This window comes from Glycine max, chromosome 18, assembly GCF_000004515.6.
Source record: "Glycine max cultivar Williams 82 chromosome 18, Glycine_max_v4.0, whole genome shotgun sequence".
NCBI classification, from domain to species: domain Eukaryota; kingdom Viridiplantae; phylum Streptophyta; class Magnoliopsida; order Fabales; family Fabaceae; genus Glycine; species Glycine max.
This window is the reverse complement of record NC_038254.2, coordinates 22843033-22869228: the sequence shown is the minus strand read 5'-3', so window position 1 is coordinate 22869228 and position 26196 is coordinate 22843033. Positions and strand designations below refer to the sequence as shown.

The window sequence follows — 26196 nt, the reverse complement described above, 5'->3', positions numbered from 1 at the left end:
AAAGGAAAATTGGTGGCCAACTAGGAAGGACCCTTCAGAGTTCACCACAATTTGAAGAATGGAGTTTACAAGTTAGAAGAACTATCCGGGAAGGTCATCCCAAAGACTTGAAACTCCACACATTTAAAATTCTACTACAATTAGGTGCATTCTTGTAATGAGTGTTGAACTCTTTTTCCAACCTCAATTTTTTATCCCTATAAAAATGTGAAAGGTTTTTTATCGAGGAGGTTTTAGTGAGGCGCACTTCAGCAACCAACTATTAATCAAAATCCTCTTATCTTTATCTTCCATTGCAAGTTAATGTATCCGTGTATGTAACAGTTCCCTCCCGAGTACTCTCATCGGCTAAGGTTGAACTTGCACAATTTAGTAAACAATTCCCTCTCGAGTACCCTCCTCGGCTAAGGTTGAACTTATAGTTCCCTCTCGAGTACCCTCCTCGACTAAGGTTGAACTTGTGCAATTTATTAACAGTTTCCTCCCGAGTACCCTCCTTGGCTAAATTTGAACTTATATGAGATTTATTAACAAGTTTCCCTCCCGAGTATCCTCCTCGGCTAAGATTGAACTTGTGCAATTTATTAGCAGCTCCTTCCCGAGTACCCTTCTTAGCTAAGGTTGAACTTATACAATATTTATTAACGAGTTTCCCTCCCGAGTATCCTTCTCGACCAAGGTTAACTTACATGATTTATGTTAAATTTTCCTATGTCTTGGTTAAGGGACAATTTTTTACTTTCTGCACTTTCACAATTTACTTTTTATAATTTTACCACCGCATGCCACTTTAGTCATGTGCAAAGACAAATGGGTTATTTTCAACTAAGTTAGCATCATAATAGGCACATCGACTTGTTAAACATAATAACCTTTTCATTAATAATAATATGTCAAAACCGACAAAAGCAAATACATGAAAATTCTAATGTAAACCTAAATAAAAACCTATATCCTTTCAATCCTTATGGTCTCCATTCTCCTTATCATCAGCCTCGATACCTTCAGCATGAAAGTCCTCTGCCTGGGTCATCGGCCTCTCTAGTGTAGGAGCTCCATCTTTCAGAATTTCTTCAATAGGCACCAGCTCCCCGTGGTATACATCTTTCTTAATATCAAAGACACTCAGGGTTGTAGACTTTGCATAAAAGCAGCATCTGCCGAAGGAAATGGTTGAAGCCCGATCCATGTGCGTTGTACACATAGTCAAAAGTCTTTTGCTGAATCCTCTCTTTCTCAGCAGCAACCTCCTCCTTCTCCTTTTTCGGTAACAACTAAGGTCACCCGAAGCCTAGAAATCTCATCATTTTGAGACATAACTAAGGCATCATCATTCACAAGATGCATCTCTAACCCCTTCACCTCAGTTGTCACGGAAAGCACTTGATTCTCCAAGTTCTTGTTATCCCCCACCAACATGGTGTTAGGTTGAAGCACCAAGTTCAAAGAGTCATCAACCTTCGACAGCTGATCCTTCAGGGCATCGACATTCGGAGACCCCTATAGATGTTGAGCCAGTTCCAAAGCCCTAGTAAGAAAGACCCAAAAGTTTTCCAGTTGGCGGCATCATCGCTTTTATTCAACACTTTCCGCCCATGATCGAAAATCATCTGCGGATTGATAAGACGGTCAGGTTGAAAATCCTTGATAAAAAAACCTTGGTTGGCTAGCGCCGATAGGTTGGCCAAGGTTGTGACTGGCAGAAATTCAACCATTTGTTGTTTGAGTCTTTTCTCTCGGGAGTTACCATCCTTGTGACCAGAAGGTTCCCTCGAGCCTCTTTGGTGTTCGTGGTGACTCCTCTTCTTGTGTCTGTCCTTGCCCTTAGGATCTTTTTCGGGAGGAGGCACCATATTAGCTGGTGCATCGCATGGCCCTAGTGTTTGATTGAGAGTAGGATTTGGGGAAAGACCCTCAATGGTAACAATCCTAGTCCTACAGGTCAAGCGTAAGGCGTTCATGTCGACACAGGCTTAAGTCATAATTCCTACAAAATAATACAAGTGATAAATGAACAAGTTAAAGCAAGAAGATAGGCACACACCCAAAAGAAACATAACTAACCTTCAAGATCCCAAACAGGATCCAGAGATTAGAGAAGCAACACTAGAGGTCGAGCTAGAAGTCACCAAGGGAGCGTTTCAAGGAACTCAAGGCCTTGACATTTGTCGGCGCTCAGAAGCTCCTTTAGATACTTATCATACCAACGGGGGCATTGTTGCTAGTAGAATGGACACAAAGGATTTCCCACTGAATCGTAGAAAAATTAATTCCCAGTTATCGAACTAATTGTTACTTTAAAGTAACCGATTTTGAAATTTTTGTAGGAATACAAAAAGGTACAAAAAAGAGGACGTTTTGGTATCCAAATCAAGGATATCCATCGAGCTTTGTCTTGTGGACGACTGCAAAAGTAGTGCAGAAAGGGTTTAGGCGTTGTCAGCACAAAACTATACAAGCAAAAAGCATGGAAGGCTTGCATGGCCGCCCACCCATTCGGATGAAGTTGTATTAGAGCCACATTCAGGATATAAAGAACGTCCATTGTAAAGTCATCAAACAAGACCCTTACATGTAAATTGTGAAACAAGCAATCATACATGTAAAAGAAATCCATGTTCATCCCCTTTTAATTCATAAATACAAACTCCAAGGGCAAAGTAGCATCTGACCGAACTATACGAAGAGTGATCGGACAATATTCCAGTTTCGTTATTGTACTAATCGGCAACCAACTCAAAAGGATGAGTAGTTTCGACTCGTGGGTATATCTAGGGTAGTAGGTACCTACCTCACCATCAACTCATGTGTATCTAGGAAGCATGATAGGGGGAGGCAAACATTTCTCCTTCAACACAGGGTGCTTCTTAGGTTGAGGTACAACTTTCGTAGAAGTCTCTGGTTGCACTACAGTTGGAGCCACAATATTGTCACCCACTTTTTCTAGCAATTGACTTAGGAATGTCAAAAAGTCACTAGATTCCCCTTTGGTGGACGAGCATCCTATTGAGGTGGAAGAATCCGACCCCAATGAATAAGAATAAAAGACACCACTAGGACCTCATCATCATACCCACGAACCTCTGACCCATTACCAACCGACTCCCCCGATGAACCTTCAACCGAAATCGTTATTTCTAGTTTACAACATATACCTAAAAGAAAAAGAATTTACAACATACCACTCGGACGAGAGAAAAGAGTAATACAAGAATTGATAAGTGAATAGGGTTCACCCTTTTATAGGAGTTGGGCCTTTGAAGAAGCCCAACTGACAATCATTCCCCACCGTTTGATTAGAATAAATCTACAACTAGAAGCACGAGGCGTTTTGGTACCAGCGCAAGTAGTTGAAGAGACATGCAATGTAAATGTCACATCCACAACGTAACTGTTACATCGTGGCATCGAAAAACGTAACCATCAGAAGAGAAAATGATAATCGCCCCAACACAATAACCTAGCATAAAACCCTTCTTTTTGGCCGAGGCCAAAAAAGGGCTTGGGGGCAGTATACTGGATAAGTATTCGGACAGGACACCTAGCACGCGACATATCCTTTGAAGCCGAATACCCTTTCGGCCATGTGCTTGCACATTCCGTATAATATGTCTCAATCTTCAACATATACAAGTGTCAAGTACCGTTTAGTGACAATTATAGTTAATAAGTTTGCTTAAAGATAATTATCTAGTCAGAAACACCTAACAAGGCTACGAGGTGTATTACCTAACTAGTCATTAGAACACACAGACCTAGAGGTCCAAGGCCCAATAAGGTGAGTATATAAAAGGAAAAACGCTAGGTAAAAACCATTTCTCACTTGAATATTCACTTGATATAATCGATAGCTCTGAATCGAACATTTATTTAAGCGTTAAAGTGCCTTTTCTAGGTACCCCTTTTGGATTCATATACACTGCAAATACCAACAAGTTACCATCAAAAAGACTATTTGACATAACAAAAAACCCTTCGGCAGAGAAGATAGTGTTTGATCCATTTGTAACTGGAAGAAGATATAACAAAATTAAATTTCTATTTATATACTTGTTTCTAAATAATAGTATCTAGTTTATCAGTATAAAATTTTAAACTCATTTTTCTCCAACTCGTGACCAAGAGTTAAAATACCCATTTTATAACAACTTTAAGGTGACTAAAAAAACTAAATAATCTAAATGCATTTGAAGAAAAACAACTTTGAGATCAAGACTTTTATTGTACCTGCACGTTCTGTATTTCACTCGATCCTTTCCGATTTATTTTTAGATAAATAAAATTTTTATGTTTATTATATATCTTTGATTTATAAGAATAGTAATAAAGAAAAAAAGTTATGCATTGATAATATAATTTTTTTTATAAAATCATTAATCACAATTTATCATGATAAGTTTAATATTTTTTAAAGTCAGACAGTAATTTATGATTAAATGTTAGTATAAAATAATTTTACATAACTGATCAGTGTCTAAATATCGCTTGGTTCTAATAGCCGAATTACAGATCATCTGAAAAATAAAATTTTTATTTTATATTGTTTGAATTTAAGAAAACATCTTAGAAATCATGACCAGTAAAGCTTTTCACCAAATCCCTTAGAAGAAAACATAATTCCTATTTTAAAAACAAACCACCGTTTCATAGATCGAGAGTCCCTGAGATTTCCACTGGCCGACTATATGTGCTGATGGTTCCTGGCTTACGTCATCAGGGAGCGGTTAACATTCTCATTTTGGGTTATTAATCATTTTCTTGATTTAGTTCTAAGATTTTTTAAAAATATTATTCTAATAATATATTTTATTTTAAGAACTTAAACAATTTTTTTTATAGATTCCACCAGAAATTATTTTCTAATATTTATTTATAAATTATTTTAAAATAATAAAAAAATAATTAATTATATATTTTTTAGTTTAAAAAAATTTATAACGAAAATATAAAATTTATTAATAATTAAAATATTTATTTATCAATATAATTTATACTTACAATAATACATAAAATTTGATCGGATAAAACATATAAATAGTGCAAAAATCATTGTGCATGATAAAAATAGAAATACAAACGATCAGGCATGATAGAAATAAAGAAACAACTATTGTGTATGATAGACAAAAAAAATTATTTTGTAAGAAACAATAAGAATCTTGATGATTCTTAAGAACCAGATCTCCACGTGGAGATTTTTATCGCATCGTAAAGTAAATATCCAAGTCCTTTAACTTACTATCAATGGAAGTTTATACATAGAATTTATAACTTTTTGGTCAAACAATTTTAATTTTAGTCACGACTTAATTTATATTTATGATTACATCTTAAAATAAAAAAAATGAAATTTTTTTAATTATTTGAATTATTTAAGTATTTTTCTATGTTTAATTCTTAGTAATTTTATCTATATCTTATAAATTTCTAAATTTTAAGCGAAATCATTTTTTTATATATAAAAACTAAATTTGAACTGAGATTGTCAGTTTCATCATTACTTTATGAAGATTTGATACTAACTATTTATTTCTCAGGCAGTCCAAGCATTTAACAGTTTAATGTTCATATTTTTCCGATAAAATTATTCTACCCGTATCTTTGAACATAATTCTAAGTTCAAATAATTCTTTTGAAATTACTTGAGACTTATTTTTATGTTTGTAGAAAAAATTGTTAATTTCAATGTTGGGCGAAATGATTAGATGGGGACAGTTTTTTTTTTAATTACTATTGGGGTTAGTTTGAATTATATTATTGAAAAATGAGATAAGTGATAATATTTGTTACGACTTTTGAGTTGAAAGTTATAACTAATATTATGATTTTTATTTTTTTTAATTGAAGTTATAAAATATTTTATAATTTTAATATTTTTTTAAACAAAAATTTAGGACTTCTAAGTCGTAGGTCACTTTTTTTTTATGTCTTTATAACTTTAAAGTTGTTTATACTTTTTTAAATTTTTTTTATAGAAGTGATAAATTCATTTAGGACTTCTATTTTTTCGTACATCTTTAAAAAAAATTGTAAATAGTTTTTTAATTTAATCATTTAATAAAAAAAATGTTTTCTTTACATTTTTTAGTTTTATTTAATATTTTTTATATGATTTTATTTAATATTTTTTATATTTTTCAATATTTTTATTTAATATATTTTCTAAATTTTTATAAATGGTTTTTTTTTTAATTTTCTTAATTTTTGGTATGTTATTTTATTTAATATATTTTTTATATTTAATTTTTTTAATATTATCTATTTTTTTATTTAATATATTTTCTATATTTTTTAAGTTATTTTGTAAATTAAAAAAATAATGGAAAAGACACCACAAATTTAAAAAGACTTAAATTTAAATGAAATATTAAAATATTTTGTTACTAATATTAACTTATAATTTATCAAATAATATTAAAAAAAAATAATTTTTTATTACAATTATCATTAAGTAAATTAATAATTTTATACAATAGTATTGATTAATTTTATCGTATAAATTATTTTAATATTAACAACAGAAAATAGTTTAGTGATAAAAGTAGTTGTTAAAATAAAAACAACATAATGCATTGATATAAAATGAACAATACAAATTAAACAGAAGAGTAATTAGTCATCAATTTGCTTGTATGGACAGTTATTACGATTATGTCATTTACTTCTACACAATGAACATTTCTTAGGCCTATTTGGAATTGGTTCGTCCATCTCATTATGTATATGAGTAGTGGCTGGACTTTTTGATGTCTCTCATCGTTTCGATGGATCATGCATAAAATATGGACCCAAATATTGACAACATTTATCTTTGGTTCCAAGGGAATGAAAGTGATGCTGATAAAATTTTATAAATGTTTTCCAACTTGTATATAGGGTCAATAAAGTCATTGTAGTTTAAATTGCAAGAAGCACACGCTGCAATTGCATGTGAGCAAGGAATTCGAAGTGCCTGAAATTCTCCACAATCACAAGACCATTCGTTCAATTTGATAGTGCATGTCATTGCTCATCGTCCAAGTCGCATATTTGTAATTTCTTGAACCTGAACATACATGCAAAGAGGTAGCAATGTGTCGATTTTCTTGCATGATGACATATATCTCTTCAGAGTACCTATGTCATGCCTTTATCATATTCATGATTTTCATGCCATTAGTAACAAATTAGTCATTTATTTTATTAAATGTTTCATTGACTAAGATAGTAATAGGAAATGCTCGATCTCCTTTCAAAATAAAATTCATACATTTGGCAAGGTTGGTAGTCATATGTTCATACTGTTTTCCTTCATCATAGGCCTAAGTGCATTTACTATTGGGAATTTGGTCCAACCAATCTGCTGCTCATGGAAACTCTGATCGCATTGCGAGCAACTTTGCCTCAAATCGCGGTTTACTCATCTCATATCCTATGGTAAAAGACAAAACAATGAGTAATAAATATGGTGAACACGTAATAATACAAGAATTTGATGCATGAAATGGTTATAAACTTACCCATATTGATGACTTGTTCTTTTGAGTCAACATTTTTAAATTGTTTGTTAAAATTTAATGCAATGAGGAGAATGCAATACACAGAAGATACATCCGGTCCAGTCCACCCAACTCGTTCTAATCGCAAAGCTGCTAGCAAACTGGTTCCCTTGTCTGATATAATACAAAAATTTGGTTGAGGTATAACATATCTCCTCAAATAATGCAAGAACCACATTCAAGCTTCTTTGCTCTTGCTCTCAAAAATTGCAAAAGCAAATGGAAAAATGTTTCTACTACCATCTTGTCCAATGGAATTCAACAAAGTACCATGATACTTTCTAGTTTAAAATGTCCCATCTACTTGCACAATTGACTTGCAATATTGAAAGCCTTCAATGCATGGCTTAAAAACCTAAAATACACAATTAAGAATCACCTTAGAAGACTCATCCTCCATTGAAGTGGTTGTTTTGTATCTAACAATTGTACTTGGTACAAAGTGTTGAGCAACTGTCATCCATACAGACAGATAACTGTGTGATTCTTCCCAACTTCCAAATGCAATTTCAAGTGCTTTCTATTTAGTTGTTGTCGCAACCTACCCTTCGGCGGGAAGGCGACGCGGGGCTCGCGGGTGCGTCTTCCAAGGGAGGAAGGCGCGCGGAGTCGCCACCAACGTTTATTCAAGGAAAACGTCGGAAAAACCGAAAAAGGTGTGGTCTATGAACTTTAAGTGTGAAAGGTTCAGGAGTTGTATTTACGCACGGGGAAGGTATTAGCACCTCACGCGTCCGTCACAAGGGACGACAGCCTTTTAATCAAATGTGCAAATATGACTTCAATTTGTTTTATTTTCCCTTTTACGTTTTTATGTCTTTTTATGCCTTTTGTATTTTTTATCTTTTTGTGGTCGACAAGGGTGTTTCCCTTGCTCCTACGTATTCCTCAATTGTGGTAAGGAAATCAGATCTACGTAGTTCTTCGAGAACTAAATGTTGGTTAAGTTGTTTTTATCTTTTTTGCAAGATATATTTTGACCGAACAAAAGTCGTTTAAGGCGTTGGACCATTTAAACGATCTTTTGATTCTTTTGAAAGGAGAGAAACATTAAGGTGTTGGACCATTAACGATCTCTTTATTTTTGAAAGGAGAGAAACATTAAGGTGTTGGACCCTTAACGATCTCTTGGGGTGGTCGATAAAAGCGGGGCTTTTGCTCCTACGTATCCTCAATTGCGATGAGGAAATCAGACCTACGTAGTTCTTGCAAAAGCGGTAAAGTTACATGTTGATTTTATGTTTTTGAACGGTCCATGTTAACCGATAAAAGTAAAGAGGATCATTTAAGGCGTTGGACCTTAAAACGGTTTTTAGTGACTTTTGCGGACAAAACTAGATTTGTGAGTTGATTTTAGCCTTAGTTTCACTTTGGTTATTAGTCAATTGATCCAAGGAAACTTCTAAAGAAAAACCTCCGATTGATTTTTTTTATTATTTTATTCAAAGATATTTTGATTATTTTATTATTATTTTTCAAGATATTTTGATTATTTTATTATTATTTTGCCTTTTTTGGTTTAACTGAGGTTACAACGTGAACGATCGGTTAGATTTTATTTTAACAATGATTAAACGAGATTACAACACAAATGATCGGTTGAAATTCATTTTATCATTTATTAGGCGAGATAACGGCTTAAACGATCAGTTAAAGCTTGTTAAAAATGGAAGAAAAGAAAACCGAAAATGAACGAAATGAAGATGAAAGCTAAAAAAACAAGAAATGAATTGAAAGTCTCGGATTCGAAAACTTACCCGTTGAAGAACGAAGAACGAAGAACGGTGAAGAATGACGGAAAATCTTCACGGATTTGCTCACGGAAACGTCTCGGAAGCGTTATGGAAGCACTTCGGCTTGGATTTTCTTCACGGAAACAATTTTTTTACCCAAAATAGCTGAAATGCATAGCCAAGGGGGTTAGGGATATTTGGAACAACCTTTCTTCGCCTATTTATAGGAAAATGGGGGAGGAGGTTGCCGCCCAGCTCGCCCAGGCGAGCTGGGTTGCTTCCTCCAGAAGCAACCCTGCTTCGAAATTCGAAATTTTGAAAATTGCTATTTGCATCCCCCTTTTGATAAGTTCACCCCCTTTCTTTCGTAATTTACGGAAAGGTTACAAAAGCATATAGGAATTGACTTTCTTCTTTTTTTTTCTCTTCCTTCTCACCCATATTAAGTGAAATATGTTTATTTAGGGTTTTAGGAATTTTACGGAAGCATTACGGAAGCCTTAAGCAAGCATATAGGATTTGATTTCCCTCTTTTTCCTCTTCTCTTTCACCAATATTAAGTGAAATAGGCTTACTCAAAGTTTTAGGAATTTTACGGAAACATTGCGAAAGCCTTGGAAGCTCCAGAAACCATTTTCTAACAAAACATGGAGGATCTTGATAAGTTCACCCCCCCTTTGCTAAATGCACTCCTATTTATTTACACATTCCCAGTTTGCTAAATACACTCCCGTTTTCATGTTTTTTTTACCGATTTCTTCCAGAAATGTTACGGAACTTTACGGATTACGTAACGACACACATTTCCTTTCCGAAATTTTGCGAAACTTTACGAATTACGCAACAAGGCTCTTCTTGACTTCCGAAATGTTGCGGAATTCTACAGATTGTGCAACAATGCTTCTTTTTTACTTTCAGAATGTCGCGGAACGTTGTGGATTATCTAACGATGGATGTTAAGTACCTTGAGGCGATCAAGCGAAGGTTGCATGCCATCAAACAATGGTCCTAGGACGAAATTAGGGTATGACAGCTGTCTAGGCTTTTTTGTATGTCACAATATCACTAAAGAGTTGTAGCAAGTCTGCAATCAAGGTTTTGATTTGGATACCAAGATTTTTTTCACTAAGTGAACAATATTATGAGCAATTACAGATGAGTCTAACCTAACATGATCTTGTGATATGAGTGAAGTTGTACAAGTTTTAATACCATTTATTTTCTTCATCTCCCACCTCCTGCGTATTTTGTTGAAGGATGCTCTCGCCCTCCAACAACATCCATTATCATATTGATTACACTTAACAACATATTTGTAACGCTTGTTTTCTTCAACATCAAAATTAAATGAATGTAGAAAATGAAATTGCTAAATGGCATTCACAGTTGCTTTTTTTGATTCAAATATCATGCATTCATAAAGATTATTCGTACTGTCACTCCCTCTGTTTTGATAAGGGTTTGAGTATTGTAGATCTTTTGAAAGTTGGTTATTAATAGTTTTAAAATATGAAGATGACTCACACTGACTTTGATTGCTTGGTTCTACACTTTCGTGAACATCGTTCTCTTTATCCTCGTCACTAAAGTCGTTAATATTATCTCTTATTATGGGTTTTTCACTAGCCATCTCTGAACAAATAAAAATGTAACTTATTAGTCAAAATGTAAATAATTTATAGTATCTAACGTTAAATAAAAAACATACCAGGAAGATCATAAAGAAAATGTGAAGAAGAAAGATGAATAGTATTTTGTGAAATATGAAAGATTATAATGTTAAATGACAAGATATACGAGTGACCTTGAGTGCCAACCATCATCCCTTTTATAATGAAGATGAATGAAGATGAAAGTCGTACGTTTTCCATGAATAGTGAATAGTATTTTAGCCTCCACAACTTTCATTTGATGTATAGTATTTTTGCATTTAATTAATTATAATTTATAACATTTTTGTATAAATAATAATAATAAGTAAAACCTTAACAAAATATTTGCTTATAACATATAAATTTTTTAATTAAGTAAAACCCTAACAAAATATTAACTTATAACATATAACATTTTTAAATAACTAAAACCCTAAAATAATATTAATTTATTACACTTAACATTTTTAATTAACTATAACCCTAACAAGATATTTACTTATAACATATAAAAGTTTTAATTAAGTAAAAACCTAACAAAATATTAACTTATAACATATAACATTTTTAAATAACTAAAACCCTAAAATAATATTAATTTATAACATTTAACATTTTTAATTAACTAAAACCCTAACAAAATATTTACTTATAACATATAAATTTTTTAATTAAGTAAAACCCTAAAATAATATTAATTTATAACATTTAACATTTTTAATTAACTAAAACCCTAACAAAATATTTACTTACAACATATATATTTTTTAATTAAGTAAAACCTAACAAAATATTTACTTATAACATAAAAATTTTAATTAACTAAAACCCTAAAATAATAATTACATATGACCTATTTTATTTTTTTAAAAAAAACTAAAAATCACTTTAAAGTCATGCCCTACCCACCGACTTTTGAACCACAAAACCACCCCCCTCCATAAAACGTTGAAGTTGTGACCATTGTTAGGACTTTGAAGTCGAGCCATGTGCTACGACTTCTAAGTCATCCTATGCCTCCCTGCATGAAGAAAATATGCAAACAAGCTCGTGAATGAATAATGGAAATAAGGAAATGTAACAGACTAGTGCACATGGAAAATAAGGGAATGTAGGTTAGGATGGTGTAGAACAACAGGAAAAGGGAGATGCAACTCATATTAGAGGCTAGCTCTCAACTAAGGTGGATACATCATTTCAACTATGGCTCATGAAAGGAACATGTTAGGCTGGTGATTATTACAGAAGAAAGTGAATATTGCAAAATCCTAGCTTGCATGAAATGGAGTATAGAAATGACCATACAAAATTTCAATTATGGTGCTCGTGAATGATGAAGAATCTTAGGTCATCAATGATAGTGTATACTATTGTTTTAAAGCTGATGAATGATAACTTGAAGAATCTTACATCAGGAGCAATAGTTCATTTTATGTATCTCCTTTTGTCATCAAACATGACTGAGGCAAGTCATTATAGTTGGGGTGCAACAGTATTAGCATCCCTTTTTCGAGCTCTAGATCAGACTGTAAAGCCTTTACAAATTGAAATCGGTGAATGTTTATTGCTGCTACAATCATGGGTGTCGGACCTCATTAAATGCATTGCCCCACAGATACATGACCTATCTGACGAAAAAGTACAAGAAGGACTTGGATTTCCCCTTGCACGAAGGTGGTCTCAACCGATGACCCAAACAAACATTCCCATCAATTCAGTCAGACTGATACACATCATATTGGATAGATTACATATGAATGAGGTTCATTTCTTAATTTTCATGTTAAGTATTTCTTTGTGTTTCCTAGAACAAGATGAAGAAGAGATTGTAGAATAAGAGGTCAACAACCACCAACAAATCTAGTGTAACAAGATGAGAGACCTCAACACATCTAGAAAAACTCGTTGTGGGACATCATCCCATTATTAATATTTTTGTTAAACAAACATGTAATACATTTTAATATTTTCATTTAAATTTAAGTCTTTTGCATTTTTTTAATTTACAAACAAATAGTAATCCTTAAACATTAGTAAAAAATATAGAAAATATTAAATAAAATCATATAAAATTATAGATACAAAATATTAAATAAAACTAAACAAGTAAAAAACATTTATTTATTAAATAATTAAATTAAAAAATTATTTATAATTTTTTTAAAAAAATATATGAAAAACAAAAAAATAGAAATCATACATGAATTTATGACTTCTATAAATTTTTTTAAAAAGCACAAACCATTTTAAAGTCATAAAAACAAAAATAAAATGGCCTACGACTTAAAAGTCGTAATTTAAAAAAAAATTGAAGTAGTAAAATATTTTAAAAATAAAAATATATTATGATTTATCCCATTTTTAATAATAATTTTAAATTAATCCCAAACGATAATTAACAAAAAAAAAAAAAAAATACTCCCATTTGATCGGTTTGCCGTGAATGTTCTCCCTTTTCATTGAGAGCATTGGGGTATTCTAGAAGAATCTCCATATATCCTAATAAAATATTGCAGTGCAGTAAAATTTCGTGTTTAATGATATAACAAGTTTTTAACTTAAAAAAAGGAAGACAATGTGTGAATATAAGTTTGATCTTTTCTAAGTGAGATTTTGAATTTAAATTTTATGAATAGAAAAAATATGACTGGGAAGAAATTTCAGTGATGTTGATCAGATTCTGTTAGGAAATTAATCATGGGTAAAATATGAGTGTCAATAACACGATTAAAGAACAGGAGAGTAGAAACTAGAGAGTCACCACGGCAGAGACTGTGCGTGCGGCATCCCCAAAAGAAAGAAACCGTAGCGCGCCCCGTCCCCGCGCGTAGGCATTTTGGTACCGCATATATAAATAAAAGTAACCTCAAGTTAAAAAAAGAGAGCATTTGAATTGAAAGAAGGGAAAAAATGGCGGGCAATCTGGCAGTAATAGAACACTCCAACAAGAACTCGGCGAGGCTGAGAGAGCAGTGGGAGATCTGCTTCGCTCGCTTCATCCCCTATCCCACTCTCCCTCCCTCTTCTGATCTCCTTCCCCTCCCTCCTCGCCTCCGCAACCTCTCTCCCCGCGGCAACTGGATCTCCTCCTCCTCCGTCGCCTTCCTCCGCCTCTCCCTCTCCCACCTCCTCCTCACCGTCTCCTTCAACGCCGCTCTCCTCGTCAGTTCCTCGATTCCTTTCAATACTAATAACCGTAACCTTGCTTGTTTCGTTCCGACGATTACGCGTCGAATTTGATTTTGAATTGTGAACTCGCTGTGTTTGCAAATTGTGGCAGGAGGAGCACTATGTGACGAAGCTGCATTTCACGTGGCCTCAGGTGTCGTGCGTCTCTGGATACCCTGCCAGGGGCATCAGGACTGTGATCGTTAGCTACAGAGATTCCCTAGGCGAGGCAAGATTCTTGTTCTTCAATCACGGACTTGATATTCAAAGTGATCTTTAGATTGTGCGTGTGTGTTTGGATCTGAAATTTGCGTTGATTTTAAATGACATTTAATGTAAACATTAGAGTCGAGTTGAAATTGGCTTTGAATTGAAGCGGTTTATGTTTTTATTCTAAAATTAAGTTATGAAACGTAGTACAGATTTTTCATTTTTGATTCAATGCAAAAGTTAAAGTTACCTAAAGAATTGGCAATCAATTTTGGACTCAAAATCAACCTTCAATTTGAGACCAAACATGTGAAAACATTTGCCTATAATCACGTTAGTTGGTATTTCAATATGATTTTGGATACCTAAAATTGGAAACCATGCATTTAGTTAAATTATGCTTGTGTGGTAGAAATAGAATTCATTTTCATTGGATTGCGCAGCAGGATTTGTTAGTTTCGCTCTATAAATTGTGTAAACTTTAGAGATAACATAACTCTATGATTACTCCTTTAATTTTGTTCACTTGTGATTTGTATAACATCAGTAACAAACTGGAAATACAGTGTTGATTCTTGCTTTTCTAATTGTAAAATCTTGTGGTGGTGGTGGTGGTGGTAGTGGTTGGGTTGGTAGAGTGTGTGACACTATTCAATGGTGTTTTTCCTGGTTAAATTGATCAATAGATAGTTGATTTAAGTTTTACACAGCTAATTTTCTCTGGCAGATTCAAAAGTTTGCTATGCGATTTCCAACAATCTATGAAGCAGAGTCATTTATCAATGTTTTGAAGGTAATGATTGCTTATCATAATATAGCAATCACCATTGAAAAAAAAAGCGTGAAACCTGGGGTCTGCAATTCTATAACCATATTCTTCCCTTGTCAATTCTTGTTGATTGTGTTGCTTTGCAGGAGATTCTGAAAGGTGACAAAGACCCAGAACCTTTGAATACCGACTTTGGTTCTGAAATTTCGTCGCAGTCAGAGTTCATGTCAACAAACAAGCTCTCCCACAGCAGGTACAAAAGAGTTTTGTGTGATTGGAGGAATGAGAGGATGTAACTGAGTTCTTAGGCCTTGATAGATTGTTAAATAGCCTTTTACTGATCTGTTTTCTGTTTTCCCATATTTGTCTAGAGTAGATACATGATTCTCATTACCTATACTGAAGTATTACTTGACTTAATTGTGTTGGAGACTGGATAATATTTACGGAGACTTGCTGTATTTGTAGAGCTTGTGAGGATCTGAGCTTTATGACTCCAGTTGACAATTACATTCCACAATTGCCATTATATGCAAATAATGAGGTGGGGCGACCTTTAGGATCTCAAGAAAAGGGAACAACATCTGGTCACAACTTTGAAGGCATGCTCCCAGCCTTGCCACCCAGTTTTTCCACACTACTTATGGATTGCTCTCAGAACAACCATGGTTCGTGAGCTTTTTTGCTTTAAGCTAATATTTTCTGATTTCTATTACAACCTATTTCATTTGAATAAAATCATATGTTGCAGCTCAACCAACCTTTTCTGATAAAATTGAGCTCAAATCATTTGTTGCAGCTCAATCAATTGTTTCGGAGGAAATTGAGCTCAAATCCCAAATTGTGGTACATATTTTTAAATTTTTGCTTAGATACTGGTTGATGCTTTGGTCAACATATTTGCATTGTCATGATGCTCATCATAATATAAGTTTTCTAAGTTGTAAATATTTGGAGAGTGCAACTTCTCTACTAATCGTTTGTTGTTCCTGATATTTCTTTCCCTTTGATGCAGAGGTACATGGAAGATTCATCCTTCCAAGGTAGCAATCCCTCTTTCTTATTGATTCAGTCTCTTACATTGGTTGATGTGCCATTTTATTTATTTAGTTCCTTTTTCCCCCTTCTCCCGTCCTAGGGTAGAACATGAATGGAAAATTCTGAAAGTTCCTCATTTTTCTTTGGTTTGAATATGAATCATTTTATGTACCCCGTCTGTAGCTCTATGTACCTCATATCACTGGTAGTTTTTACTATAGGTCTTGTGCTACATCCATTCTTTTGTTAATATTATATGGTCTGCCATATTGTGTCCAAGAAACTCATGATCCATTTTCTTGTTATTAGACATGTTGGTTAAGGTGGAGAAAGTTATCAGCGAATTGGGGGGTGATATGTCGCTCTAGATGTCCAGGGCATTGAAAATTGCATAACGAGCAGCTTAGCATCTCTTCCTGCTTACTGAATACTGAACCATGATGACCTTTACCACATATGGCCCAAAAAATGTACAGCGGATTTCTTTCTCTCCTTCCATTCTTTCTTTACTATGCACTATGTAACTGAGTTACTGATTCAAGGCTAAATTTTGTCTTAGCATCTTTTATTGTTCAGTAAATTGCTATGTCCGAAGAAAGGCAATGTATGGTGATCTGTGTTTAGCTAGTGAAAACATATCAAGTGGTTTCTGTTCTAAGAAATCCTAGTTAAAACAGTGATCTCAGATTAATTGTAATCTAATTCTAATATAGTACAAAAATATTAACATTGAACTTTTCTCCACTTTGGTACCTGATGGCATAGTGTCTTGCAAAATCAAGGCATTACACCCCTGGTTTCAATTAGGGCTAGATTCCTTTAGAAACTCATCAGTACAAAACTTTCAAATTATTATCATCTTTGGTGTTTGGTTGCATTTTCCATGTGCACTTTGCATCTGGACTTGTCTTAACAATCTCCACCAGGCCTTTGGCCACAATTTGTTCTGCAATAGATCAACTCTAGCTTTATCACATTCCTTGAGATTGGTAATGATTTTGTTAACCTCTGATTGTTCAACTGCCTATTCATATCCCCACGATTTTTGTATGCTATTGTGGTCCAAAAACGTTTGGGAGTCAAGCAGCTTTTCAAATCATTTTCTTTTCTTGTTAACATGTTCACCTAGATATGATTCTTAGAAGTAACTAGTTGCATATCATCTATGGGCACTTAGGTACTAATTGACACTTAGAAAGAGAAAGAGAGAGAAGTAATATAAATGGTTTAATATATAAGAATGTTTAATAATTATTATATAGAGAAATAATAATTATTAATAAAGTGTTCAATATATAAGAATATTCATATATCATTATTTGCTCAAATATAAAGGGCCATGAAAGGAAAAAGTTCATGAACATGAAGGTGCTAATTGACACTTAGGGGAGAGAGTAGATAGAAGAGCAAAAATGTAAGTATGATATTATGTGATAGGAAGATAAAGATAGTGGTATAATGTGATAGGAAGACAAAAAAAAGTATAGGTGGTCAAGGAGTTTTAGAAAAATAATGACATTCATGTATCACCACCACTCGCCATGAAAAGGAGGGGGAATATTCTTTTCTTGAAATGCTTTTCAAAGTTTAGCTCTCAAATATCCTTCATCATTATAAACATTTTTTAAATAAGTGGTTTTAAATCTCAATGATCACAATTTCACAAATAAATATATTTTGTTTGCTTTAGTAGAAAATTGAAATGATGAAAAATAAACTGGACAACGAAAGAAAACAATGAGGCATGAAAATTTTAAGAACTAAAAAAGATTAAACAATAAACGAGGTACACATCTCGATATTCATAACTTATTCTGTTACAATGCAATGTAGAAATGGATTGTAGGAAAATTAGAGAAAACATAGAAATTAAAGAGCAAATGAAGAAGATAAGTAATTTCATTCATACTCATTCCCATTGTTTACACTTATTTATATTGAAACTAAGCACCTAGTGTCACGGTTCTTGTGCATGATAACAAAATTCTAACAATTTTGTATAACTGATTTAGTTGCAGGAATGATAGTGGAGTAGTGGAAGAGTAGTGGGATGCCTTGGTGCTGATTGTTTGGTACGTGGCTAAATAGTCATTGAGGTATGTGGGTCTTTTGGTGCACCTTTGTGGTTTGCTAGTGTATGGTTGGCTGTAATTGCTAACATATAAGATTTGCACAAGGATCATAGCTTTCCCATGTAGTATCCTTTGGAGCCAAGCCAGACCATTGGACTAAAACCAATTTGGTTGGAGGGGAAACAGAATTATCCCACTTCCAATCCAACACATAAAGTGGTTGCACAACTGGATGATGATTGTTAGTCGCTTTATACAACTAACTTTTGTATAGAAATCATTTTTCAAAGCTTGTATAGTTCCCCAATTTATGATTATTTTGGAATAAATTTTGTAAATAAATCTTGTTTTATGGCTAATGTTGTCTCTAGAACATTTCCATTGGATTTAATGATGAAATCTATGCATTTTTAGGTGAAAAAGAGACTAAGTTTGAATTGCAAAAAGTAGCAGTTGGGCTAAGCTCAACAGTTGGGCTAAGCGCATAACCACTGCTAAGCGCAGCTTCAGTGCGCTTAGCGCAAAGGAGAATCTGGTAGAGCATCAGCATCAAAGTCGCGCGTTAAGCGCGAGATAAGTGCGCTAAGTGCAGCAGGTGCCTTCAACCAGGCTAAGCTCAAGACTGGCGCTAAGCCCGAACCCACTTACTCACGCTAAGCGCGAGGGTGGTACTAAGCGCAATGTCACGATTTCAGAGCCTATTTAAAGCCTATTTTGTGCATAATTAGGGCACAACAACTTGAATAAGGTCTAGGGCACAAAATTCGACAATAGCCACAATGCCTATTTCGGGAAAAGAGCCCATGGAAGCAGCAAAGAGGAGCAACTTATGTATTGAAGCCTAGGTTTTGTCATTTGAGAAAGATTATTGAGTAGAGAGTGGGTGTGAGATGCTGAAAAGAGGAGGAAGAATCCCCCTTCTTGTGTAAGGAACTATCATTCTCTATTTTTAATCTCATTTATTATTAGGGTTTCTTTGTAATGATTGGCTAAACACCTTAGTTGGGGATTTCTAATGAACAACTGATGTAAATACCTAATATTTAATAGGTTATGTTTTTTGTGTTCAATGCTTTCTTCAATGTTTAATGTTTGTATGCTTTTGGTCTGATCACCCACTTGTGTGCATAGTTAGATGACTTTAGCATTGGGAAATATATTGTTGCCTTAGAACTTGATTGAAGTAGGATTGACACTTAACCTTACATGAGGGATCTGCGGATTAAGTTTTGGTTTTAATTATGTTGTTACAATAATGCTGTTTAGTTTAAGCCTAGTCTTACATGAGGGATCTGCAGACGAAGCTTAGGCTAAATTAGGCTAAACTTTAGTAAGCTACTTGAGTTGAGTCTAGTCTTACATGAGAGATCTGCGGACAAAACTCAGTTTAAGTCAGTGGCGGACCTACATTGGTCTGAGGGTGTGCACTTGCACCCCCTTATTTTTTAAAATTGACTAAATTTGTAAATAAAATTTTATATTTTTATATTTTATTTTATTTAATTTATATAATTGAACCCACTGATTTTATTTTTTTTATAATTTGCACCCACTGACTTAGGGTCTTGGATCCGCCACTGGTTTAAGTTAGTCTAAACCTAAGAGGGCTGTCTATATCGGGTGTAGTCTTAAATGAGGGATCTGCGAACGAAGCTTGGATATTCAGCCTAACGAAGGATCAAGGGTTTAGTAATTTAGGTTACAACATAGAACACAAGAGCATGATCAATTAGAGAAATATATTTCTATGCATCAGCTTGTTTGTTAGAAAGACCCAACATATCTACCTACTGCTGTCATTTTATTTACCTTGCATTTTATAGTTTTTAGCATACAAGTTTAGTTTAAATTCTGTTTGAAATTATCCCTTATACATGTTCTTTCAACAATACTTCTATTCTGAACTTAACTTAGGCTAGCATTAGTTCCATGTGTTCGATACTTGGATTCATCTATTTTAATTTTAAATACTTGACGATCCGGTGTGCTTTCCGATAAACCCCCATTGAAATTTCCTCGAGACATAAATGCACAAAAAGTAACTGCAATGGGGGGTGAACAATGATCCTCACTTATAGGTGGTAAATGGGCCGGATTATGAGGAAGTTGGCCCTGATGAAGTTTCAACAAGGAAATGTGGAACACAAGGTAAATTCATGAGGATTCCAATAATGCAAGTCGGTAAGAAATCAGGCCAATTCGTTCGTCTATGCGAAATGAACCATAATAGCGTTTGGAGAGCTTGGATTAAGTTGGGGCCAGTGATGTTCGGCGGTAAGGGCAGAGTTGAAGATATACCCAGTCATTGATGTTGAACTAAATGTCACGACAATGAACATCTGCTGCAACTTTCATGGTCGTTTGTGTCTTAAGGAGGAGACGTTGCAGGGTCGCATGCATATCAGCTTTGGTCGAGAGTAGAGCATTTGTAGCCTCCATAGTAGAAGAACCTACCAAGTAGTGTGGAATTGATGGCGACGGCCTGCCATAGATGACCTCAAAGGAGGAAAAACGAGTACTGGAGTTAACAGATGTGTTGTAGCAACATTTAGCTAGCGAAAGGAATTTGACCCACTGAGAAGGCTTGTCATGGATGTAAGAACGCAGGTATTGCTCAAGGACCCGATTCAAGACCTCTGTTTGCCCGTTCGTTTGAGGGTGGTACGCTGTGCTCACGCGAAGCTTAGTACCACTTAATCGGAACAATTCCTGCTAGAACGTGCTAATGAATATGGGGTCCCTATCAGAAACCAAACTCCTAGGAAACCCATGAAGCTTACACACCATATCCCGGAAAAGAAATGTTGTCCTGTAAGCGGTGTAATGTGGTAGAAGGGTGCCAAAATGAATGCCTTTAGAAAATCTATCAACAACGACTAGAATAGTCGAGACTCCACTGGATAATGGCAAACCCATGATGAAATTGAGGGATAGATTCTCCCATACAACCGATGGTGTTGGTAAGGACTGAAGCAATCTGGTGGGTTTCTGGGTTTCATATTTCATTTGTTGGCATACCAGGCATTAAGAAACATATTGACGAATGTCAGCACGCATGTTTGGCCACACGAAGTTCTGTTGGAGGCGGTTAAGTGTCTTTGCCACTCCCATGTGGCCTCTTAAGGGAGTAGTATGGAACTCTGTCAGCAACAATGAGGTCAATTTAGAGTTCGTGGGAATCTAGATTTTACCCTTAAGAAAAATAAGGCCGCACTAAATTGAAAAATCAGGATGTGAAGTTGGGTTAGATTGAATATGTTGCATCGGTTCCATATATTGGGTGTTACCACGAAGGGGGTTGCGAAGATCCTCGAGAAAAGTGAAATTGGGAAGGGATAACAATAACAACTGGGGTTGGGGAGATGTCGGAATTTTGGAGAGGGTGTCAGCAACAATATTGCTAGAACTGGACTTATTTGATTGTGTAATTATACCCCAATAATTTGTACAAATATGTCTGCTGCTCCGAGGTCTGGATGACTTGTGACATTAAATCTTTCAAACTGTGATGGTCAGTGAGGATCACAAATGGGTGGCCCAGTAGGTAGTGGCGCCATTTGTGTATGGTGGCAGTGATGGTGTGGAGTTTGCGAACGTAAGTGGAAGCCCGTTGGAGACTAGGGCAAAAGGCTTTATTGTAATAAGCAATGGGATGCGAATTCTGGAGAAGAACAACACCCATGGCTGTGCCAGAAGTGTCTATCTCGATGGTGAAGGAAAGGGAGAAATCAAGGGTGGCTAACACAAGCGCCTGTGTCATGAGGTGCTTCAACTGATCAAAAGCTTGTTGCGATACGTCCTGCCAATTAAATCAATCCTTCCTAAGGAGGGTAGTTAGTGAAGCTGCAATGATGGTGTACGCGTGGATGAATTTCCAGTAGAACCCAGTCAAACCCAGAAATCCACATAACTTAGAGGGAGAAGAGGGAACAGGCTAGTCAAGCATAGCTTGGATTTCAGACAGGTTCGTAGCAACGCCGTTTGCAGACACGATGTGGCCGAGGTAGTGTAGTTGATTTTTCACAAAAACACATTTGGAACAATGAAGCAAAAATTGCTCCTCTATATAGATCAGAATATCATCGAAAAACATTGCAATAAATTTCTAGAAAAAAGGATGTAGAAGGTCATTCATGGTGGTCTGAAACGTTGATGGTGTGCTGCAGAGCCCGAACAACATGACTTTGAACTTGTAGTGGCCGTGGTGGGTTCATAATGCCGTCTTGTGAATGTCTTCTTTCGCCATTTTGATTTGATGAAATCCTTGTCGCATGTCCAACTTTGAGAACCAGGAGACATGACCCAATTCATCAAGGAGCTCGTCAATTGTTGGCATTGGGAAGCGGTCCTTGAGTGTGATGGCATTTAAAGCTCTGTAATCCACACAACATCTCCAGCTGTCGTCCTTCTTTTTGACAAGGAGAACAAGAGATGAAAACGAGTCGTGAGTTGGTTGAATCATGCTGGAATCGAGCATGGTGGCAACTTGCTTTTCCAATTCTTCCTTCCAAAAATATGGGTACTGATATGGTTTAACATTCCCGGGGTTGGAGTTTGGCAGGAGGTGGATGTGGTGGGTGATGACTCGGGTTGGTGGGATAGTGTGAGGTTAATGTAGCTCTATGTAGAGCTTGTAGGCCTTGAATCTTCTTCATCAATGAAGTCCTTTGCTTCTTGAAGATCAATGGCAGTAGAATGGAGAAGGATGAAAGGTGATTGGAGATGCCACTTCAAGGAGAAGATGAGTCAAGAACAAACTCACCACCATAGGAAGCCATGGATAAGAGCTTGAAGGCAGGAGATGAGTGGAGGGAGATGAATAAAAGGGGGAACAAAATTTATGCCTCAAATGAGGTCTAAAATTTGAAGTCTAATTTCTCAAATGATCAAAGTTGAAAAAAATACACACACAAGACCTCTATTTATAACCTAAGTGTCACAGAAAATTGGAGGAAAATTTGAATTTATATTCAAATTTCACTTGAATTTGAATTTGAATTTGTGGAGCCAAATTTGGAGCCAAAATTTTACTAATTATGATTAGTGAATTTCAACTATGGTTTAGCCCACTAATCCAAAATCAAGTCTAAGATTCTCCATAAAGTGTGCTTAGGTGTCATGAGACATGTAAAGCATGAAGGACATGCACAAAATATGACTATATGATGTGACAATGAAGTGTAGCAAGCAAATACTTACCTCCCTTTAGGCTAGTTCGAAATTTAATTGGATTGGGCTTCTCCCAATTCAATTAAATTTCTCTCCCAACACACACATCAAATAATACACTTAATGCATGTGAAATCACAAAACTACCTTTAATACAAAAACTAGTCTAGGTGTCCTAAAATACATGGGCTGAAAAATCCTACATTACTAGGGTATCTTAAACTTGTGGGGTATCCTCCCTGCAATATAAAACCCTAAATACAAGGCCAAAAAAATAATGAAATCCTAATCTAATATATACAAAGATGTGGACTCATACTTAGCCCATGGGCCCAAAATCTACCCTAAGGCTCATGAGAACCCTTGGGTCTTTTCCTGCATCTTTGGTCCAATCTTCCTGGAGTCTCCTAGCCATGGCTCTGGTGATGGGGTCCCTCCTTGGGAGGATTGCATCTGAGTGGCTCAGGTAGAGCACCCTGATCAAGGACATCGAAGTCATCGTCCGTGATAAGCGAGTAGAGGCGCAGTCGACAATGATGACCTGGGGTCCATTTGTCATCACATTGGTAGCAGAGGCCTTTGTCTCGGCGAGTTGCCATTTCCTCTGGTGTCAATCGCTTGAAGGGGATGCGAGGGTTTAAGGGCCCCATGGGAGAAATTGACGGTGAATGAGGTTGTGTCGGGGAAGGGATTGGGGAAAATCGAGGACCGTGACGTCGATCATTAATTTTGTCCTCCTGAAGCTTGGCCAATGCGACCGCCTGAGGAAGGGATGAGGGTTAGAGGGCCTAGACCTCCCGATGTAGCTCTGGGGTGAGTTTGGAAACGAATCAACTCATGAGGGCAAAAGAAGAGAGACCCACAATCTTATTGGCTAGTCGCTCGAACTTTGTTAGATACTTGTTGACGCTACCATGTTGCTGGACATGGTTAGCCAGGTGGTGAGGAAACTGTTTCTGGACATTCACTGGTACTAGCACAATGGGTGTCCTTCCATATAGAACGACGCCATCGTGAGCCTTGCGTGATCTGGGAGATCTTGGTAATCGAAGAATTGGGTAACCTTAAAGATCCAACCCATGGGGTCTGTGTCGTCAAATCGTAGGACCTCCAATTTAACGGGAGGTCGATAAGGAGGCGGGGGCAGAGGTGTTGAAGGCGATTTGGGAGACACGGAAGTGGTAAGGGCTGCCAAGCATTTGAGGATGGAATCAAATTTAAGATTCATGGCTATTTGTGTTTGGGACAAGGTGGTATGAGCTTGGGATAAGGTGGCATGGTTTTGGGTCAGGGTGGCTTGGCTTTGAGTTAGGCGATTGGCGACGTCCTCAATTGATTTGTGGTCATTTGTCTAGTATTATGTTCCAACATGGTGGGTGGGTCAGACCGACTGTTAAAATACAAAAATGGATTGCAAGAAAATTAGAGAAAATGCATAAATTAAAGAGGAAAGGAAGAAGACAAGTAATTTCATTCATACTCATTCCCACTGTTTACACTTATTTATATTAAAACTAAGCACCTAGTGTTGTGGTTCTTATGCAGGATAACAAAATTCTAACAATTTTGTATAACTGATTTAATTGCAAGAATGATAATGGAGTAGTGGAAGAGTAGTGGGATGCCAATTCTATTATAACTAATTTAGTTGTAGGAATGATAGTGGAGTAGTGGAAGAGTAGTGGGATGCCTTGTTGTTGATTGTTTGGCACGTGGCTAAATATAGTCATTGAGGTATGTGGGTCTTTTGGTGCACCTTTGTGGTCTGCTAGTGTATGGTTGGTTGTTGTTGCTAACATTTTCTCATTTTCAATGTTTCAATCAAATTTACTTTAGCTCTTTCATAAGGCGATTTGTTCAATGTAACAACTAACTCTTAGAAGGGTAATCTTAAACTTTCATCAACAATAGGATAAATGACCCAAAACAAACGAGAAGAGCTAAAGGATGGATGATTGTGGTCTTTGTTGGTCTTTTTAGAAATGACATGTTGCTACATGCTATATAAAAGTCATTATACTCAGTTCCATCCTTAGTCCTCTCATTTTGTATTTTTTTCTTCTATTTTTACCCCGTTTAGCATTAAAAAAACATGTTTAATATGTTTTTAATACTAGTAATATAGTCTATTTCAATTTTAATATCAAAACTTCATTTTTATATGAAAAATATATTTAAATCTAAAAATTATGTGAACCAGCCAACAACCTAGTAACAAATTGGCATTGCAAACTTTGAGATAACACAAAAATGTGAAGCCTTGTTTGAATTAGCTTGAACTTGCTTAAAGGAAAAGAGTGAACAAAAGTTTCTTATGATTTTACTAAAATTCATTGTTACATAACTAGTTACAATACGCGTTGTGACTTGAACTAGAAGCAGACGAGGAAAACAAAGACTTGGGCACCTGGCAACCTGGTCCCAGCTTATGCAATTGAAATATTCCTGAAGAAATGACAGTTCATGATTTTTTTAGTAGAAAAAGCAAAATTCTTGAGAACAATGTAGTATGAATTTGAAACACCTCAACTTAATATTTTTAATATTTGGTTAAAGTTCAATTTGACCTCCCACAATAGGATCAATGTTATCATTACCCTACGCGTGTTAACAAAATATCAAGGTTTAAGTGGCACTAAACAAGTTGAATGGTACCAATAAGTAGTTGATCTAAGTGGTACGGGACTCTCGATCCCCTTAAGTAAGATTTTGGATTCGAGTCTTGTGGATGGAAAAAATGTGGTTGAGAGGGGAGAACCCTACTAAAGGTGGTCAGCTAGGTTTTTCGATAGAAATTAATCATCTACAAAGCTGGTGAATACTTCGTACCAATAACATAATAGTCAA

General features: G+C 35.5%; 1 protein-coding gene across 3 annotated transcripts; it reads left to right on the top strand.

The window, feature by feature from the left end:
• The first annotated feature begins 13493 nt into the window (after positions 1-13493).
• Positions 13494-18480, top strand: LOC102665869 (protein POOR HOMOLOGOUS SYNAPSIS 1). Of its 3 annotated transcripts, XR_001386011.3 has the most exons (9): positions 13494-14085; positions 14204-14320; positions 15029-15094; positions 15217-15323; positions 15539-15738; positions 15822-15916; positions 16086-16113; positions 16418-16578; positions 18121-18480. XR_001386011.3 is itself a non-coding variant. In XM_006602336.4 (8 exons), the coding sequence occupies exons 1-8, from the start codon at positions 13834-13836 to the stop codon at positions 16474-16476; spliced, it is 924 nt and encodes a 307-aa protein (XP_006602399.1). In that variant the 5' UTR covers positions 13494-13833; the 3' UTR covers positions 16477-16666. The 3 variants fall into 3 exon arrangements, 2 of the variants coding, with proteins under 2 accessions (XP_006602399.1, XP_006602400.1); XM_006602336.4 differs by lacking the exon at positions 18121-18480 and having other exon boundaries at positions 16418-16666; XM_006602337.4 differs by lacking the exon at positions 18121-18480 and having other exon boundaries at positions 13497-14085; positions 15870-15916; positions 16418-16666.
• Positions 18481-26196: the final 7716 nt, after the last annotated feature.

Excerpts from the sequence above, each read along its gene's own strand:
- LOC102665869 (XM_006602336.4), top strand. The coding sequence starts at position 13,834 with ATGGCGGGCAATCTGGCAGTAATAGAACACTCCAACAAGAACTCGGCG. Across the intron at positions 14,086-14,203 it reads CCTTCAACGCCGCTCTCCTC|GAGGAGCACTATGTGACGAA; the intron begins GTCAGTTCCTCG and ends AAATTGTGGCAG. Across the intron at positions 15,095-15,216 it reads CATTTATCAATGTTTTGAAG|GAGATTCTGAAAGGTGACAA; the intron begins GTAATGATTGCT and ends GTTGCTTTGCAG.